Source organism: Delphinapterus leucas, chromosome 3 (assembly GCF_059928025.1).
Source record: "Delphinapterus leucas isolate spDelLeu-1000000601 "Yukka" chromosome 3, BTC_Dleu_Yukka2, whole genome shotgun sequence".
Lineage (NCBI taxonomy): Eukaryota > Metazoa > Chordata > Mammalia > Artiodactyla > Monodontidae > Delphinapterus > Delphinapterus leucas.
In genome coordinates this window covers 110,291,852-110,311,333 of record NC_143131.1, presented here as the reverse complement: position 1 = coordinate 110,311,333, position 19,482 = coordinate 110,291,852, and the positions used below count along the sequence as shown (strand labels likewise).

At 36.9% G+C, this 19,482-nt stretch overlaps 1 protein-coding gene across 9 annotated transcripts in view; it reads left to right on the top strand.

Annotated features, from left to right (window-relative positions):
- Positions 1-19,482, top strand: part of RAPGEF6 (Rap guanine nucleotide exchange factor 6) — a 250,714-nt gene that overhangs the window by 144,946 nt on the left and 86,286 nt on the right. For 5 of the 9 annotated variants that reach the window (XM_089909271.1, XM_089909272.1, XM_089909275.1 and 2 more), the window contains exons 12-17: positions 2,332-2,496; positions 5,425-5,532; positions 7,178-7,381; positions 8,900-8,989; positions 10,321-10,429; positions 18,505-18,745. In XM_089909271.1, coding sequence (XP_089765397.1) covers positions 2,332-2,496; positions 5,425-5,532; positions 7,178-7,381; positions 8,900-8,989; positions 10,321-10,429; positions 18,505-18,745 — 917 coding nt within the window. The remainder of the gene's footprint in view (positions 1-2,331; positions 2,497-5,424; positions 5,533-7,177; positions 7,382-8,899; positions 8,990-10,320; positions 10,430-18,504; positions 18,746-19,482) is intronic. The other 4 variants (XM_089909274.1, XM_089909278.1, XM_089909276.1 and 1 more) reach the window with 1 other exon arrangement.

Below are 19,482 nucleotides of genomic sequence, written 5' to 3'. Positions count from 1 at the left end.
AAGGCTGATTCCTGTATCCTTTTGACATGTCCCCATCATTTTTTGAGAGCTTCATTATTATCTGGCAAAACAAGATGTTCCAGGCTCATCTTTCACTGCCCCTGCTTTGGAATCAGACATTTCTCTAGAGAGCCCTGGATCCTTCTAGTAGAGAACAGCATTAAAAAACCAAGATCTGGGCACTCTGTTCACTGCTACTGTGGTGTCATTGCTTCTAGAACTTTTCATCAGACAGAGGTAGGAAATATATGTATTTATTTACTATAAATTCATACATACCTATATCTTCTTATATCTGTCTATCTATTGATAACAGTCAAGAGTTCATACCAGTACTCCCAGTTCCAGTACTATACCACAAAGTTTTTGGTAGCCTTTTCCTTCCCCTACTTGTAAATACTTTATCCAACAGTGGCTCTTGTTATGCTCTGTATATTTACTTATTTGTTCGTCATAACCAACCTCTACCATGCCAGCCATCTCCTTCGCCTGCCCACTCTGCGTACCCTGTCACCCAGCATCCACCTTATTAGATGCTAGTGAGCAATTTGGTAACATGCCTCTGCATGACAATGGGACTTGTCTTTTTTTAAAAAAATAAAGATTGATTTATTATTTATTTTATTTATTTTTGGCTGTGTCGGGTCTTAATTGCGGCACATGGTATCTTCTTGTGGTGCATGGACCTCTCTCTAGTTGTGGCGTGCGGGTTTTCTCTTCTCTAGTTGTGGCGCACAAGCTCCAGCGCACGTGGGCTCTGTAGTTTGTGGCACGTGGGCTTGCTAGCTGAGGTGTGCAAGCTCAGTAGTTGTGGTGCATGGGCTTAGTTGCCCCGCAGCATGTGGGGTCTTAATTCTCTAACCAGGGATCAAACTCGAGTCCCCTGCATTGTAAGGTGGATTCTTTGCTACTGAACCACCAGGGAAGTCCCAGGGACTTGTCTTTAAATACAGTTTTGAGGGCTTCCCTGGTGGCGCAGTGGTGGAGAGTCTGCCTGCCGATGTAGGGGACGCGGGTTCGTGCCCCGGTCCGGGAAGATCCCACGTGCCGTGGAGCAGCTGGGCCCGTGAGCCATGGCCGCTGAGCCTGCATGTCCGGACCGCAACGGGAGAGGCCACAACAGTGATAGGCCCGCGTACTGCAAAAAAAAAAAAAAAATACAGTTTTGAATATATGGCCTAGTCTCCGCAGAGATCCTGCCTCAGTGATTTAGCTAATCAGAATAATGGCCTTTCTTTAACATGTTGATCATTTCCATCCCTGACTTAGCTATATATGATCTAAGAACCGCATTTTAAGTGAACTCAGATTGTGATTTGCCTTAATGATAGACCCAGTTTGGTATTCTTGGAGTATTTTGGAGGGTGGGAGAAGAATAGGAATGACCTGTGGTTGTCTTGTCCCTTAAATAGGTATTTCAAAGAGACTTTCCTCTGACTTCCTTCTAGAGAAATGATTTACATACCTTATTAGCAGTGGGGTACCCTTTTTTATTTTTTAATAAATTCTCAAATAAGAACACCGTTAGTATTAATCTATGTTTGCCATGCAATAATTCTGGCCAGTGAAATTCTTTGCATGAATGCAACAAATTGAAATTTGAGGTTATGGGCAACAGTTGGTTTTTATATTTGGCTTAACATCTGGCTTATTTCTGTATTTGTTTTGTGTACCCATTTTTGAAAATGCTGCTAAGGTAATATAGTTTAACATTGATTCAGAAGCTCAAGAAGGAGCAGTAGATAAATGTTGTTTGCATTCCTTTTTATAAATTGGGAAACAGGCAAGGAGTTAAACTCTGAGTTAATGTAAAAACTATCTATAGAACTTCTGGTTCCTCTGGTGAACTAGAATGAAGAAACCATAGAAGAGGAAACCTCTATTCCCAGAAGTAACAACAGTAAAACAAGCTATCTTGAGCTGCTATGTTGTTCCTATAGCCTGGGACAGAAGAGAATTTAAGGATGATTAAATTTGGAAGAAAACTTTATTTACTTCTTTAATTTAACTCTTACCTCTTCCTTCTCTTTACTCGCAACAGTCATTACATTATCCCCCCATTCCTATGATGAAATGCCAATAAAAACAACTACGGCCGAGTAAATGCTGTTGTGCATGTTTATTCCTCTGCCTTTTCTCTCTCTAAACCTCTGGGTGATGGACTACAACCTAGAGAGACTACCTACTCCCAGTGCTGAGGGTTTTAAAGGTGAAACTTTACTTCAAGGACTTTGTAATAGAGTGGCTACAAAAGGAAGTAATCAATAGGAGTTCTTTGGTTCCTGAGCTACTTGTTTATTTTCTAATTCTTCCTATATTTTTCTTTTTTAGGCAACACCTGAGCGTCTCATCATGCATTTAATAGAAGAGCATTCCATTGTGGACCCAACTTATATAGAAGATTTCCTATTAACTTATAGAACATTTCTTGAAAGTCCTTTGGATGTTGGGACCAAACTATTGGAATGGTTCAAAATTGACAGCTTAAGGGATAAGGTTGGTTTTATAATTATAAAAGGCATGAAAGTGATTTTAAATTTTATTCCCCCAAAACCTTTTGCAACTGACAAATTAAATGTTTATTTTGATAAGATTCAATTCGCCTAAAAAGTTAGTGAATCAGTATAGACATATCTCTGCTTGGTTACTTTTATGACAGAATAGAATGTTAAAAGTGGATGTTTTGCCTTTTAAAAGGCAAAAACTGAAAGCAGGCTGTGGTGTAGCTGTAAATTCAGAAGGTGGATGATAATATTTTTACAGTTTATCAAAATAATTGGTGGTTACTGAGGAGATCAATAAAACATTTAAAAGTCATTTAATAGTTTAGAAAGAATATCCACCAAGTAAATTTTTTCAAGAGGGCTTAGAAACAATTTAAATAGAATTAGAAATACATTGATTTTTGAGTTAAAGACTTTATAATCATTTTAAAACAGTTTATCTTTTTGACCTTAATTTATCACAGCTGTAACTTATTTTAATCTAGCTTTGAGGTTTTTTTTTTTTTGCATTAAACATTGTCTGCTGTTATAAATAGATTATCTTACCTTATTTTATGGGGTGTTTGTACTTCCCATGGAAAGAATAGTGATACCTCAGCTACTGGTACATTGCTACCAGTAAACTACCTCAGTAACAGGTAGTAAGTTAGTCATTTTAAGAAAAATAAAAGTAGGGCCATAGTAATTAATAATTGCCTGGTGTATCTTTCTGAGTTATACTTTAAGGGAAATAAGTTAGATGTAGTTGGACTGTGGAATTCTATCGTCTAGGAAACTCAAGTGTCCAAAACTACAGGCTTGCCTTCCTCCTGATTTTGAAATTATATATAGTTACTTAGGTTGCTGAGGAAATAAAGGCATGCTAGAGAATGAACAAAAATATGATTTAGGGACAACTTAAATATTCATGTGTAAAAGAATGAAGTTTGACCTTTATACCGTATTCAGCATTAACTCAAAATGGATCAGAAACCTAATATTAGAGCTAAAACTATAATACTCTTCAAAGAAAAGAAGGGGTGAAAAAAAATCATGACCTTGGATTAGGCAATGGTTTCTTAGGTATGATACCCAAAGCTCAACCTTGAACAATGGAAAAAATAGATATATTGAACTTCATCAAAATTAAAACCTTTTCTACATTAAAGGTACTATCAGGAAAAACAGGACAACACATGGAATAGGAGAATATATTTGCAAATCATATGTCTGATAAGGGTCTAGTATCCAGAACGTATAAAGAACTCTTACAACTCAACACCAAAAAGGCAATACAATTTAAAATGGACAAAGAACTTGAATAGACATTTCTCCCAAGAAGATATGTAAATGGCCAGCAATCACATGAAAAAGATGTTCAGTGTCATTAGTCAGGGAAATTGCAAATCATAACCACAGTGATGGTTTTGTTCACTTCACACCCACTAAGATGACTTAAAAAAAGGAAAGGAAATAACAGGCATTTTAAGGGTGTTGATGTGGAGAAAATGGAATTCCCATACTTGCTTATAGTAATGTAAAATGGTGTAGCTGCTGTGGAAAACAGCTTAGTGGTTCTTCAAAAAGTTAAACATAGAATTACCGTATAACCCAGTAGTTCTACTCCTGCATATATCCAAAAGAGCTAATAGGTGTGCAAACAAAAGTTTGTAAGCAGTGTTCATAGCAACACTATTGATGATGGCCAAAATGTGGAAACAACCCAAATGTCCATCAACTGATGAATGGATAAACAAAATATGGTATACCATATAATGAAATATTATTCAGCCATTAAAAAAAAATGAAATACTGATACATGCTGCAACATGCATAAACCTTGAAAATATTATGGTAAGACAAAGAAGCCAGTCATAAAAGATCACATATTGTATGAGGTATCCAGGTAGACAAATCACAGAGACAGAAAAGCAAGTAAGTAGTGGCTGTTAGGGGCTGGAAGAAGGGTAGAATGGGAGGTGACTGCTTATTGGGAATGGGGTTTTCTTTTGGGGTGATGAAAATGTTCTAGAACTAGTAGTGGGGATGGTTGTACACAATTGTGAATGTGCTAAATGCCACTGAATTGTACACTTTAAAGTGGTTAAAATGGTGGATTTTATGTGTATTTTACCACAATTTTAAAAGTATATGACTTAAATTACTTATATTGTTAGGCACTTTTTTTTTTCCTTTTTTTTTTTTTTAGATTTTGGAAAATTCTCTGGCTTATTTCTTTTGATCTTATTTTGGCTCCTCTGTCTTTTCTTAATATTCAGAAGCTTTTTATTATTATTAATATTTATTGGAGTGTAGTTGCTTTACAGTGTTGTATTTCTGCTGTACAGCAGAGTGAATCAGGTATACGTATACATATATCCCTTCTTTTTTGGATTTCCTTTGCATTTAGGTCACCACAAAGCACTGAGTAGAGTTCCCTGTAGACACATTATTTAATTCAACCTTCATTTGTTAGTTTTTAACTTTTCTGTTAATCTGTGGTACAAAGTAATAAATCAGTTCACAACTTTGAAAATACACAGTATTTACGAAGGAAGTTTCAGATTTTTATTACAATTTTGGTGAAACATGTTCTCAGCTAAAGAAACACTTTTGACATTTGCCTGCTCTTGGCGGCTTGCGTTTTAAGATACTGTCCAAAATATATATCCCATGTACTTCTTACATGTTAGTATACAGGCTTGTTTTTTCAGTGAAGGCAGTCTTGGCTTTCTCTGTTACCTGTGTACGTAAGGAAGCAAAAGCTCAAACTAAAACATGCCTCTCTGTTAGAATGAGCCTTTTGTGTGTGAGCAGGTAGGCAAAGGGATTAGCCATAAAGCTCAATTTCCCCTCGGTTTAAGACATGCTTTTGGAACCTACTTTTGCAGAAAGAATGCCTCTCGTATAATCGTATGCTGCCTCTTCCATGTTTCCGCAGGTGACACGGATTGTACTATTATGGGTAAATAATCATTTTAATGATTTTGAAGGTGATCCTGCTATGACTCGATTTCTGGAGGAATTTGAAAAAAATCTGGAAGATACAGTAAGGCTCAGAAGAATTTTATCTTCTTCAGAGTTTAGGGATTCTTACCAACCTCCCACCCCACCCCCGAAGAATAGCAACTCAGAACAGCTTTCATCTTCTCCTGTGTCTTGATTGCCTGTTCTGAGAACTTCTAAATCTGTATTCTAGACTTCTGTTCATCCTCTGCTACTTCAGCCCAAACAAAAATCATGCTTCTTCCACAGTTTTCACTGATTTAGGCATACAAATACACATACTTTATCAGATCTACTTTAGACTAAGTCTCCCTTCTGCATGTGATTTCACTTGTTCTTAATATACAACACCTACGATTAATACCCTCAAGGTCTTCTTAACTTTCATGGTAGCTATTTATAAATCCATTTTATTCTCCCTATTAGAGACAAAACTTTGAACTGCAACTGGGTTATCTGCTCCAAGAAACTTGAAATTTTAGGAAGTAAATAATAATGCAGCTCAGGAGTCAGATTGCCTGAATTAACATTCAGACTTCACCACTTGGTGCATATGTGAACTTGGACAAGTTGTCCAACCTTATATGCCTCAGTTGTCTTATTTTATAGACAGTAGCCTCCAGATTGTTGAGATTGTTGTGAGGATTTTAGTGGGTTAATAAACATAAGAATCTGCCAGCAAAACCTGGCACATAGCACATTTTCAAGAACCATTGTTATTACTCATAGTACAAGTGGATTAAGTTGAATAAAGAGGGGGAAATTGGCAGATTATTTTGTCCCTTTCCTTACCTCTTGGTTCCTGTAGACTTTTCAGCAGCACATCTGCTCTATGTGAAATGGGGGGGATGAACAGGGAACTTGATTAAGAGGTCCATAGAGGCTCTTCCAGTGCTGGCTATGTAAATATTCAAGGGGCTTATGGAAAATAGAAACTGCCTTACAATCATGGGATTTTTTCCCCCAGTAATTGAGTCAGTCATCAAGTATTTATTGAATTCTACTTTATACTCCAAGCTGTTATATAGGATCACAACAGGTGTAAGACTTGGTTCCTACCCTGAAAAAAATTTAGCTTCTTATTATAGACATGAGATTTACTTAGTACACTATTCGAGAATAGTTAAATATTAAACTGATATTAGAACCTGAAAGTTAGAATATTACTAAGTTTAAGGAAGATCTAAAATAATATAGGAAGATCTAAAATAATATAAGAATAATATTTCTAGAAGAGATGGAGACTTGAATGTGTCTTTGAATGTTACACAATGTTGGGAAGGTGGTTCAAGTCCTTTAAGGTTTTAAATAAAGGTTTAAAAAGATTCTGGTTTTATGTAACAGCCAGGAGATAAGCAAGCTGGTAATAACAGATTATGTATTAGTAAGGTTCAGAAAATGAAGAAGAAATTTTTTTTGTCATCCCTCTCTAAATGAGACATCACTTTGAAATCTTTTCTAACCTTTTCTAGAAACTTTAAAAAAATCATATTAAGAGATCTTATTCTTGAGAGTGCTCTAGGGTGGAATGTTTCCCTCCTTCAGTTTTATTTACCCCGATTTATATGTTCTTTATTTCCTCTATATTTTAAATATAGCTCTAATTCTAATAATTTTAGGTGATTTATAAAAGTCTATAGGAATAAATATATACATTTATATATACCTTACCCATTTCTACTTTCTAGAAAATGAATGGTCATCTCCGGTTATTGAATATTGCCTGTGCTGCAAAGGCTAAGTGGAGACAGGTTGTGCTGCAAAAGGCTTCCCGGGAGTCCCCTCTGCATTTCAGCCTAAATGGAGGAAGTGAGAAGGCATTTGGTATTTTTGTTGAAGGTGTAGAACCTGGTAGCAAAGCTGCTGATGCAGGACTGAAACGTGGTGATCAGGTAAGTAAATAATAACCACTTAAAGCCTTTTTATAAGTAATAGGTGTGCTACTTTTTTCCTCATCTGATATTTCTTCAAGTAAGCATGGTAAATTTTAGGAAGTATTTTTTAAGCTTCTTTTTAGAGGTAGTATTTTTTAAATTGTTTATTTTAAAAATGTCTTTGTCATATATCCATTACTTTTAATGGTAAATTTGATACAGTACGTCCAGAAACAGCATGGTAGTGTGGCCACTATCAACCTGAATGGTCCTGCATATCCTCCAAGGATTAGGACCTCTATCAGTTGGCAACTTCACAGTATTCCAGAAAGATCCATATGAGAATTAGCACCCTACCCTTGCATGCTGTAAAGGAGTAAGCACTTCTACCTTTACTCTAAGTGGCCTAAGATTACCATAAATGATGGTTTTGGTTTAAGTAATGTACATATGGTAACAGAACTACATCCATAAGCAGAGTGAGCTGGCTGAGGGACTAGGAAAAGGAAGGAGACACTGGGAGTAAGTTGATAGGGATTTATTCTCTCCATGTAGGCATTAGTTAACTATAGAACAATATATTTCAAAAATGAGATTATGGACAGCCTTTTTACTAAAAAATACAATTCCTAGACCCACCTCAGTCTTAGTAATCATATTAATCACATTCTGCAGAGACGAAGACTGGAAATCTGTATTTTGAACAAAGCTCTCAGATAATTCTCATGTACACCAAAGAGTCTAGATAATTATCATGTACACCAAAGAGTGGTTTCTCATCTAACTGAATCACTTGGGAAGCTGAATTTGTTCCACTTAAAAATTTTGGTTTGTTCACACATTCATTTAGAATGTGACTTTATTTTACTTTTAACCAAACCATACTGTCATTTTTTTAAATTAAGAGGGCATTCACAGGGACTTCACTGGTGGTTCAGTGGGTAAGAGTCCATGCTTCCACTGCAGCGGGCACAGGTTCAATCCCTAGTCAAGGAACTAAGATCCTGCATGCCACGAGGCCAAAAAAAAGAGGGCATTCACATTATGAAAAGGTCTATACTTCAGGACAGTGGCTCTCAACCAGCAGTAATTTTGTCACCCAGGAGACATTTGGTGATGTCTGGAGTTATTTTTGATTGTCATGACTTGGGAATTACTACTGGCATCTAGTGGATAGAGGCCAGGGATACTGCTAAAGAGCCTACAACACCCCGTGACAAAGCAGCCACCACAACAGAGTTATCCAGACCAAATATTAATAGTGCAAGGGGTTAAGAAACTCACACATAATAAGTAAAACGTATATCGTAATAAAATATTTTAAAATTTAGAAAATGATGTAATTTTAGAAAAGAAACTCTGATATAAAGTTTTAATGATTCCCTTCTTCCCATAAGGGAGTTTTATAGAATAGAGATTTCTGGACCTTACTCAGACTACTCATTAAGAATATCTAGTAGCAAGGAACCTGGAGTCATTATATTTATTGTTCTAGTATTTTTTGGTAAACATACTTAAGAATCTCGTTCTTCACAGGAAGAAAAAAAAAAGAAAAATCCAGTGGTTTCATTCCTGACAGAGGAGAGAAATTTATCATGTTTTTACTTCTTCCCTCAGTCCTCCCAAGTATGGTTGAAATTATCTGAGATTTTAGATCTAGATTATAAGTCATTTTTTAACATTATGGATGTTCTCTTTTAAGAGTACTTTGACATTTGCATTAAGTTTCATAAGCTTATTATTAACAGTCATTTAGATATTTGCACCTGCCTTACTGATTTCATCGATCACCTCCACTTCATCTATGCCCATATGTCCCCATTATTTTATCTCACGATTGTCTTCTAATACTTCTAGTACCTTTTCTAGTACTTTTTTCAAAAAGGGTAAATGAGTACTATAACTTTGTGTCCTTACATGTCTTGATGATACTTTTTTGTTCAATTTTTTATCACAGTCATTCTTCCCTCAGAACATTGAAGTCACAGAAAAGTATCACATCACTTAGTGTGGCTCAAAAGAAGTCCAAACCATCCTTTATTTTTCTTTTCTAGGTACCTCTGGTTCTCCTCCTCCCCCCGCCCCACCACCAACAACCCCCACAGTGATCCTTATAAAGTCTTTGTTCTAAGTCTTTGGAATTCAGAATTTTCATGGGATCTTTTTTTTTTAATTAATTAATTTATTTTTTTGCCTGGTACTAGATGATCCATTTCAGTATGTAGACTGAAGACTTTTTTGAACTCTGGTGATTTTACCTCTGTGACTTTTTTTTTCTTTTTCTTTTCCTAATATTTTGTTTCTCACTCTTTTTTATCCTTTTGAAATCTTTGTGTCAATCCTTGAGCTCTGTCCTCTGTGCTGCCTTATTTTTCTCATTGTGTTTATCTCTTTATCCTTCTTCCTTGGAATTAGTACTTTTTGAATAAGCTTCCTGATGATTCTGGGGTGCAGCCAAGTTTGTGAAGCCCTGATGTGAGTGATCAGCAGTGTCAAATGGAGCAAGACCCCATCACAGTTGTGCTTGTTGCTTTTTTTTTTTTTTTTTTTTTTTTTGCGGTACGCGGGCCTCTCCCGTTGCGGAGCACAGGCTCCGGACGCGCAGGCTCAGCAGCCATGGCTCACAGACCCAGCCGCTCTGAGGCATGTGGGATCTTGCCGGACCGGGGCACGAACCCGTGTCCCCTGCAACGGCAGGTGGACTCTCAACCACTGCGCCACCAGGGAAGCCCGGGAGTGAACTTTAAAAAAAAAATGTTTATAGTAGAGATTTAGGAAAATACCACAAAACAGAGAAAAAAAATTAGGTAGTAATTCCACTACTCACAGAATTAACCATTGTTCACACACAGGTGCATTTTATTTAAGTTTTATTTTTTCACCATTAAACTTAAGATTGCAGAAATAACTAATACTGTTTTTGTCTTAATTTGTATTTTTCAAACACTTTTCTCAAGATAATGGAAGTAAATGGACAAAACTTTGAGAATATAACGTTTGTGAAGGCCCTTGAAATTTTGAGGAATAATACTCATCTTGCGCTTACTGTAAAGACCAACATTTTTGGTGAGTTTTGTTGTCAGAAACTATCTGAGCCCTTTTGTTTGGTGATACAAAAGAAAAGAATCACTACAGTGAAAGGGAGGATAGTAAAAATACTTTAAAAATATTTCTATCTAAGCTTTTTGAACATTTTTAGGATCTTTAGTGCTGAAATATAGTATTCTGTATTCTAGAAGTTTTATTTGTATTTAATTATTTTGAAATCTTAGTTTTAAAATAGGTGTACAACTACATTTAGTCATTTATGAAATGTCTACTGAGTATCTATTATGTACCGTACTTTGCCTGGAGATACTGAATGAAACTTAGATTGATCTGAATGAAACTGAGAAGTCATAGTCAGGCTTTTTTTCTCCCTGCTAATGTGCAAATGTCTACTTCTAATGTTTTAGCTAGCTTTCTAAAATAATAATATGAATGCCAGATTAGCTGTTTCATGGAAATAAATTGAGTAAAACATTGAATTAATTAATCAGTGAATTGCCAATTTTTAATGACAGTATACCTTTCTTTGTAAAAATATTGATTACTGTTCCTATAGTATGTTTTAATCATGTTACTATTTGAATGAAGCAAGGAGTAAGCTTGTAGTTTTAACTTAATCTACTATTTGGGTTTTTTTTTTTTTTTTCTAACTTTTGGAAGACTGTGACTTAGTTTGATTAGATTTCATAGGATTTTCTCTGAAATTCTGAGAAGGGCAACAGTAAAATAAGTGTAGCAGTTAAAAACTATCAAAGAAAATTTAAGAGTCCTTATAAAGTAGAAAGGAAAAAAATTCTCTACATCATTTAGGTTGAAATTTGAGGAATAAGAGTTGAATTTTAAAACTGTGCCTATGGAAAAGGACGTGTGTGTGTTTTCCCCCCACTTTGACTCCTCCTTATCCTGCACTTAGTCATAATGAAAAATGAAACATTTGGTTTTTCACTCTTTTCACTTGAGTCCCTTTCACTGAATTACATCATGCTAAATCTGGCATATAACAGCCTATTGGCGATTTCCAAATATTATATAAGTTTAGCATAGAATAAGTAAACCTTAACAGTTTTCGGATTTCCTAGACTTTGGACTAGTATCTAGAAATATCGACTTTTGGGTTAAAATAAAAGGATTCTGATTTTGAAAAATATGAAAGCAGAGGTTGCTCTGACACTTACAGCATATTGTTTAGTCTCTATTCAGTTTCTCCAGCTCTGTTTCATAGGGTTCTTTTTTTTATTATTATTTTTTGGCTGTTTTGGATCTTCATCGCTGTGCATGGGATTTCTCTGGTTCCAGCGAGCAGGGGCTACTGTTCGTTGCGGTGCGCAGGCTTCTCATTGCAGTGGCTTCTCTTGTTGTGAAACACAGGCTCTAGGTGCGCAGGCTTCAGTAAGTTGTGGCATGCGGGCCCAGTAGTTGTGGCTCACGGCCTCTAGAGCACAGGCTCAGTAATTGTGGCACACGGGCTTCGTTGCTCTGTGGCATGTGTGATCTTCCCGAACCAGGGCTCGAACCCATGTCCCCTGCATTGGCAGGCGGATTCTTTACCAGTGCGCCACCAGGGAAGTCCTTGTAGGGTACTTATAAGCATCAGTACCTGTAAATTTTTTTGTTCCTGGCACATAATAATTACTAACTAGTATCAAATGTGGTTGTGTATAAAAACATAGAGGTAGTATAATGTAGTGGTTAACAACATGGACCCTGGGAGACAAAATTGATCTGAAGGCTGCAAGAGGAAGAGAAACCACAACCTCCAAACTCTTTGGATGGTGAGAAGCAATTGCCCAACAGAACCCTAGATTGGATGTTGCAGAGTGTGGGAGTTACGTGGTGCTACAGAAGGGGGCCCGTACCCTCAAGACCTCCTTCCTTGCCCCAGCCAGAGTGTAATCAGCCAACATTCTCCCCATGCAAAAAACACCAAAGAGTATCTCATAGAAATATTAGTAGAAAATTTGTTGAAATGGAGCATTTTAGTCTGGATGTGGTGCCTGGAATAAAGTCCCAGTAACTCGGGCATTATCATGAAGCAAAGTTGAGCGATTAGGTCATCCTGCATGGAATTCACAGTCAGAACACCTACAAAAAGACAAGCTGTGACCAGAAAACAGATTTGTTTAGATGATACTAGGTACTTGGTCATCTTGTGTTAATTAGAACTGACAGCAAGGGATCACCAGTTATAAGAGAACCAGGATTTTTGAGGGGTGATGATAAAGAACCTAGTAAGTGAGCTTACAGATTTTGGAGAAAATAGTTAATTTGAGGAGGAGAAGAAAGCCATTTCTAGAACTCTGCACAGAGAGATATAAAAATTCATTCCTTAAAACAAGAACAGGATATTTGGAAGAAAGACAGTCACTGAGAAAAATACCTCTTGGGGTTATTTTAAATATGCAAAGACATATTTTAGTAGAAAACACAGAAACATACAGTAGAAGGAATAGGTAACTTGAGAAAATCAACTTTATAGAGCAAAAAAAGACAAAATGCAATTGAGCACTATTCCAAGAGATCTAAAAGAAAAAGTGCAGAAGAAAGTATTTAGGAAACAGTGGCAGAGGCCATTCCAGAATGAAAGAAAGATGTGACTCCCAATTCAAAGGACCACCTATAATCTGAGCAAAATTAGTTTAAAAAACTTGTCTTCTGTTTCTAGTATTGACTGAGAACAACTAAAGGAGCTGGCTAGTGAAGAGCTACCTGCCATTGAACAGACAAGTTAGACCTTAAAGAGGTAAACTGGAGCCATATCTGCCCTGGAGCATTTACCAGTACAGAAAAAGCAACTGAGAGACTGAGATTTTTTGGTAATAGGCTCCCAGGAAAAGGTGAAAGAGTTGGAATCCTGCACTTGTTAAAAGCACAAACTCTGGATGTGTCAAATCCCTTACCACTCATCCTGAGACTGTACCCCCCAGAGGATGTTTTCTTTCCCAGGGCTATTTTCCCATCCATAGAACGTAGCTGAGAGAAGGAGCTGCTGAGAGAAGGTTCGTAGTGTAGAGCCTACCAAAGGCCAGAACACTCTAGCATAACATTTGTTCTTGATTGAGAACTTAAGTATCTAACTCCGAAGAGAATGTGGACTGTACTCTAGGCAACTCAGAAGAACCTCAAGTTTTGACCTGGCCCTAGGTCTCCAGTACCTGGCAAAAGAAAATAGAAATCCTCTTTAAAAGATGCTAGCAGCAGCCTATTATTTGTAAAAATAAGTTTCCAAATACGGAGTCAAACAATCAAACATTGTGAGGCCCTCTTAAAAATCATTTTAAGCCAGAACCAACAGAAACAGAACTGTAGGAGCTCCAGAATATCAAACACAGACTTTAAGGTGCTATTTGATACGTCCTTATGTCCCTGAAGATAAAAAGCAAATTAAGGATTCTAGTTCCGGTTAAGATGGAGTAAACACATGCTATCCTTCATTTCCCACTGAACTCAACAGTAAAACTTAAACAAAAATCATGATCCATCTATTTGAGAACTCAGAGAATTCAAAGTACCACCACCAGAAGTGAATTTACCTTTTTTTTTTCACTCCAGTATCCCCTGGACGGGACTCAAGGCAGCATGAAACCTGGATGTGAATATTATGGTGCAGACCTAGAAGGACCCTGAAGCAGCCTGACTTAAGGAATGGGAAAGGAAACTCCTAAAGCTCAGACAGAGGGGGAATTCCCACAGATTTTTTTTTTTCACTCTTGTTTTCTCCATATTCTCAGGCCCCAGTCTCCAAGCAATCCAGTGGCATTGAGTGACAAAATGTTCCTCACCCTTTAGTGAAGCAGTGGCTCCAAGAAAACAAAGCCAGTGTCACTGCTTTTTTTCCCCACTCTCTCTGTCCCCCTCTACTTGGCCCCTAAGGCACTGCAGTGGACAGTTTCTCTCTAGAGGTCCAAAAAAGGAGTCCTAAGGAACTAGAAAGTACCAGATTGATAATTAAGATGGAGAAAACAACCCCATAAAGTCGTTTATGAAATCCTGGGCTCACCCCCATCCTGTAGGTGCGTGAATCTGATCCTATTTAGCATATCATAGACTTTGAGAACTGACCCAAGCAGACCTCTACTCAGGTCCCAGACTGACCACTAGGTGGTACAAAGTGGACAGATCTGTATAGCACTGCAGAGGCTTTGAAAATTGAACACTGGAACCACAATCCGCAGAAGGCTAAACAAAAATACCAGCATTTCCCATAGGATGCAAATACGACTCAGAGTAATTTTAACTGTAACAAGGATTCGTCACAGTTTTCTTTGTATTTATTTTGTATGGGGTTTGCTCAGCATTTGAATTTGTGCATTGTTGTTTGCTTATCAGTTTTAAAAATTTCATGGCCATTATGAGTTACTACTGCCGCTTTTTCTTTCCCTCCCATGTGAGAAATCAGTTACTTATATGTTAGAAGATTTGCATCCTATCTATCTCTTACATTCTGTTCTATTCTTTCCATTTTTTTCTTCTTTCAGTTTGGGTATTTTGTAATGACCTGTGTTTAAGAAAGTAATCCTGTTTTCTGCTGTATCCAGTCTACTGATAAATGCATGCACTGAATTTAATTTTAGATATTTTTCAGTTCTGGAATATCCACTTGAATCTCCAGTTCTCTGTTGCACTTCTTCATCTTTTTCTTCATCTTTTCATCCATTTTATCTCTTTCCTCTGTGTTCTTTAATATATTTATAATGGTTATTATAAAGTCCTTGTGTGTTAACTCTAACATTTGGATTATCTTTTATTCTGTTTTTCCCTCTGGCTGTTTTCTTTGTGAGTCTTAAAATTTTTATTGTATGCTGTACTTTGTATATAAAGGAACCTTAGTAGTGAAATTAGTGTTTTCCCACAGATAGGATTTGCCATTTCCTCTGTTTAATCACATAGGGTAAGGAGAATTGAGCTGGGTCAGGCTGGGTTGCAGAATTACTTAGACTGTGTCCATTGGGTTTCAAGTTGAGAGACTTGTCATGTGCTTGATGTAGGCCCCTCCTCTAATGGAACTTTGTCTCTAACCACTGAGAGATTGTGGGAAATTTCACTCTGCTTATTCAACCTTGTCCTCCTACCTCCTCCCCCACCTCCAATCTCTTGATTCAGAATCTGGTACCTTTCTGTCTCCTTTTTTTTTTAAGTTTTTCCCTTCAGAGGTTTTGAGCTTAGCTCTTTAGCCTCCCACCCCGAGCAGATAAATCTGTTGTGTGTTTGTTGGAAGTCTCTCCCTGTTGTGTGACTTTTTCTCCTGAGTACCATGAGATTCTAAGAAATTTCCAGCCTCATGCCTTGTCTTACTAATAGAGATATCTCATGAAGAAAAGTGACACTGCTTTGGTGCCTCTCTGTATTCCAGTTTTCTTGCCAGTACTCGCAGCCATCAAAACTTCTCTTTCCTCTAGTAGAGTCCTTCTACCTGAGCCTCACCTTCTGTTTATATTTAGATCAGCAAATGTCCCCAGAGAAGAAAACAGCTGGCAATCTCAGTTTACCATCTTCCTGCTTGAGTTTTTATTCATCCATTCCTCTTACTTTTCACAACTTTCTAACATCTTTAAAAATCCCACCACTCAGATAATTTTATTATTAACATTTTAATTGTTTAATAAAAGTAATACATGCATGTTTTGCAAATTATAATACTAAAGAAAGTCACCCAGTGGGGACCATATTGTGTACAATATTCTATACCTTTCCACAGCAGTTCATACAGGTGTACTTCTTGTGTAATTGTTATTGCATTGAATTCCATCACACTATTATCATAATCTATTGATCTGATGTCATATTGATGGATGTTTTAGGTTGTTTATAGTTTTTGCTATTTACAATGATGTAATAATCCTTTGTACTTATCTTTTATGTTTATATACATATAGCTATAAGATAAATTCCTCACAGTGGAATTACTTTTATAGTTACTGCGGTTTTACTTTCTAAAAGTTTCCCCAATCTATGTACGCTTCATTCATCAATGTATAAGAATGTCTCTGCAGTGGGTATAATCAACTTTACAGTTTCTGATATACAGTCTTTAATAATGAAGGAAGTTGAGCACTTTTTTTATGTGCTAACATTTCTTCTTTATGAACAGTCTTCATTTGTCCATTTTTATGTTGAGTTATTCATCTTTTATTGATTTGTTTGAATGCCTTATAAATAAATAACAGTAGCTCTTGGTCTTAAGGGTTGCAAATTTTTTCGCCAGTTGTCTTTTGACTTTCCTTGTTTGTTCATTTGTTTTGGGTTGTGTGTGTAAATACATATACACACATATATGTAGAGAGAGAAATCTTTAATCTTTGTGTAGTCAAATTTATTAAACATTTCTTTTATTAATTCTTGGACACCTTCATTTTTGGTTCATATATTATATCTGATATTGATGTTTAATGGTATTGTAATTATATTTGCTTACCGACATTAATTTTTGTCCCTCACTATATTTTTTTAGTTTAACTCAATCATTTCTTTATGTACAAATCACAAGCTCTGCAGATTTTTACTTATATACACAAGTCCAGTGAAGATACAAACTACTTTTTACACTCCTGAGTCACCTTACATACACACTGCAGCCAGGGATATCTGCTGCCCAGAGATTTCCTGTTGCTCTTAACAGAAAATTCAGACACCTTACCATAGCATTATCAAGCCCTTTCTCTACCTTGTTCTTCAGTCATCTTCATTTTCTTGAATTTTCCTTCTACCACAGGTACTTTAAACTTGAGATTTCCTCTACCTAGAATTAATCCTTCTTCTCCCTTTGCCTAGTTAAAATCAACTCACTTTACTGATCTCTTCTTAACACAGTGACTTAATGAAGGACAATTTTCCCTTTCTTGCTCTCTTAACTAGTTCCTCGCCTTATGTTCTCTCCATACCATATATCTTTGACTGACTGTGTTTCACGACAGGAGGAATCTGCAAACATCTAGCATAGTGCTTGACGTGTTCATAGGTCAGTAAATATTTTTTGAATGGATGAGTATCTTGATTTTAGCTCAAAACATTTTTATTTTTACCACGTGGCTTAAAATAAAGTGAAATTTTTTAAGATGACTGAAAAGAATTTACTGTATTTTAATCAAGCAAGGATTTCCGTTATCTTGAGGACAGAAACTGTGCGTTTCTTTTTTTTTTTTTGCGTTACATGGGCCTCTCACTGTCGTGACCTCTCCCGTTGCGGAGCACAGGCTCCGGATGCGCAGGCTCAGCGGCCATGGCTCATGGGCCCAGCCGTTCCGCGGCATGTGGGATCTTCCCGGACCGGGGCACTAACACGTGTCCCCTGCATTGGCAGGCAGACTCTCAACCACTGCGCCACCAGGGAAGCCCAGAAACCGTGCTTTTCATAAGCTTGCCTGGATCTAGGCAAAGAGATTGCTGGAAAGGCAAATGCCCCACTGTGCTTGTACTTTCCTTAAGGATGAAGTAACTCACTAGACTTAGGATTGATAGAAAGTTATCTACAAATGCTTGGTTTTTTACTTCAGACCACTGTAGTGAATGCTTAGTAGCTTTCACTCTACAGAATTAAGTCTCACAGATGTTACCTTGAGGAAATTGTCATATATTACAAAATTTAGTACTGTTTGTTTCTGGTAAAAGCAGGTCCAGCAGAGCTCTTCCCATTTTGTTGATGGCTAAATTTTACAAAACAGGGCCTGACTTATAGTACTTATATCTCATCTCAAATGATGAGGGATAACATATAAATAATAGAATCTAAATATCTATTTCTATAAAATCTGGGTTGATTAGCAATTATATTATACTGCTTATTACCTAAATAGGAACCTTGGGCTTTTGGAACATGCTGGCAACCTGCCTGCTTCATTTTTGTTTTCCCCAGTGAATTTCTTTTATCACTATTGGACAACATCATAAGTACAGTCAGGTATAAAAGCTGAAAAATGGATATAGCTGATTAATAGAGGGTGAGTATAAATTTCGTAATGAAATAAGTTTTAATGGGTGAGGCTGTGAAAGGCCCAGTGATAGAAAGCAACTATGTTTATTTTTAAAATTTGTTGTGGATATAAAAACTTTCTAATGAGAAGAAAAGAAATGACAGTTTTATTTATTTATTTCTACAGTGTTCAAAGAGTTACTTACTAGGACCGAACAAGAGAAATCTGGTGTTCCTCATATTCCCAAAATTGCTGAAAAAAAAAGTAATCGCCACTCAATCCAGGATGTACCAGGAGATATTGAACAGACATCACAGGAGAAAGGAAACAAGAAAATAAAAGCAAATACTGTTTCAGGTGGAAGAAACAAAATCAGGAAAATTTTGGATAAAACACGATTTAGTATCTTGCCTCCAAAACTGTTTAGGTAGGTAACAGCAATCTTAGTCATGTAGGCATTTTCCTATTGACTGTAAAGATTTTTGTGGGAGAAGGGAAGTTTTGGGTCAGTTTTGTTTTATACAGTTTTGTTATACAACTATTGCATCATAAAATCTATAAGCAATCCATAAATAAATAAGAGTAAATTCTAAATGTCACCTCATCACTTCCAGGTAGTTACCATTGTTAGATTATGTATTCTTCCATTAGCCTTGTTTTGAATTTTAGAAAAGATTGCTTGTTTTATTCTATGAAATCTTTTTTTGTATATTTTTGGTCCAATGTCAGTGCCTTGATCTACAAATTTGGACACTTTAAAACTTGGGACATATTCACTGATACTAGTTTTTTGTCTTTTTAAAAAATATTTATTTATTTATTTTTGGCTGCATTGGGTCTTTGTTGCTGTGTGTGGGCTTTCTCTAGTTGCGACGAGCGGGGGCTACTCTTTGTTGCAGTGCGTGGGCTTCTCATTGCGGTGGCTTCTCTTGTTGTGGAGCACGGGCTCTAGGCACGCGGGCTTCAGTAGTTGTGGCATGCGGGCTCAGTAGTTGTGCTCGCGGGCTCTAGAGTGCACGCTCAGTAGTTGTGGTGCACGGGCTTAGTTGCTCCGTGGCATGTGGGATCTTCCCAGACCAGGGCTCGAACCCATATCTCCTGCATTAGCTGGTGGATTCTTAACCACTGTGCCACCAAGGAAGCCCTATTTTTTTGCCTTTTAAA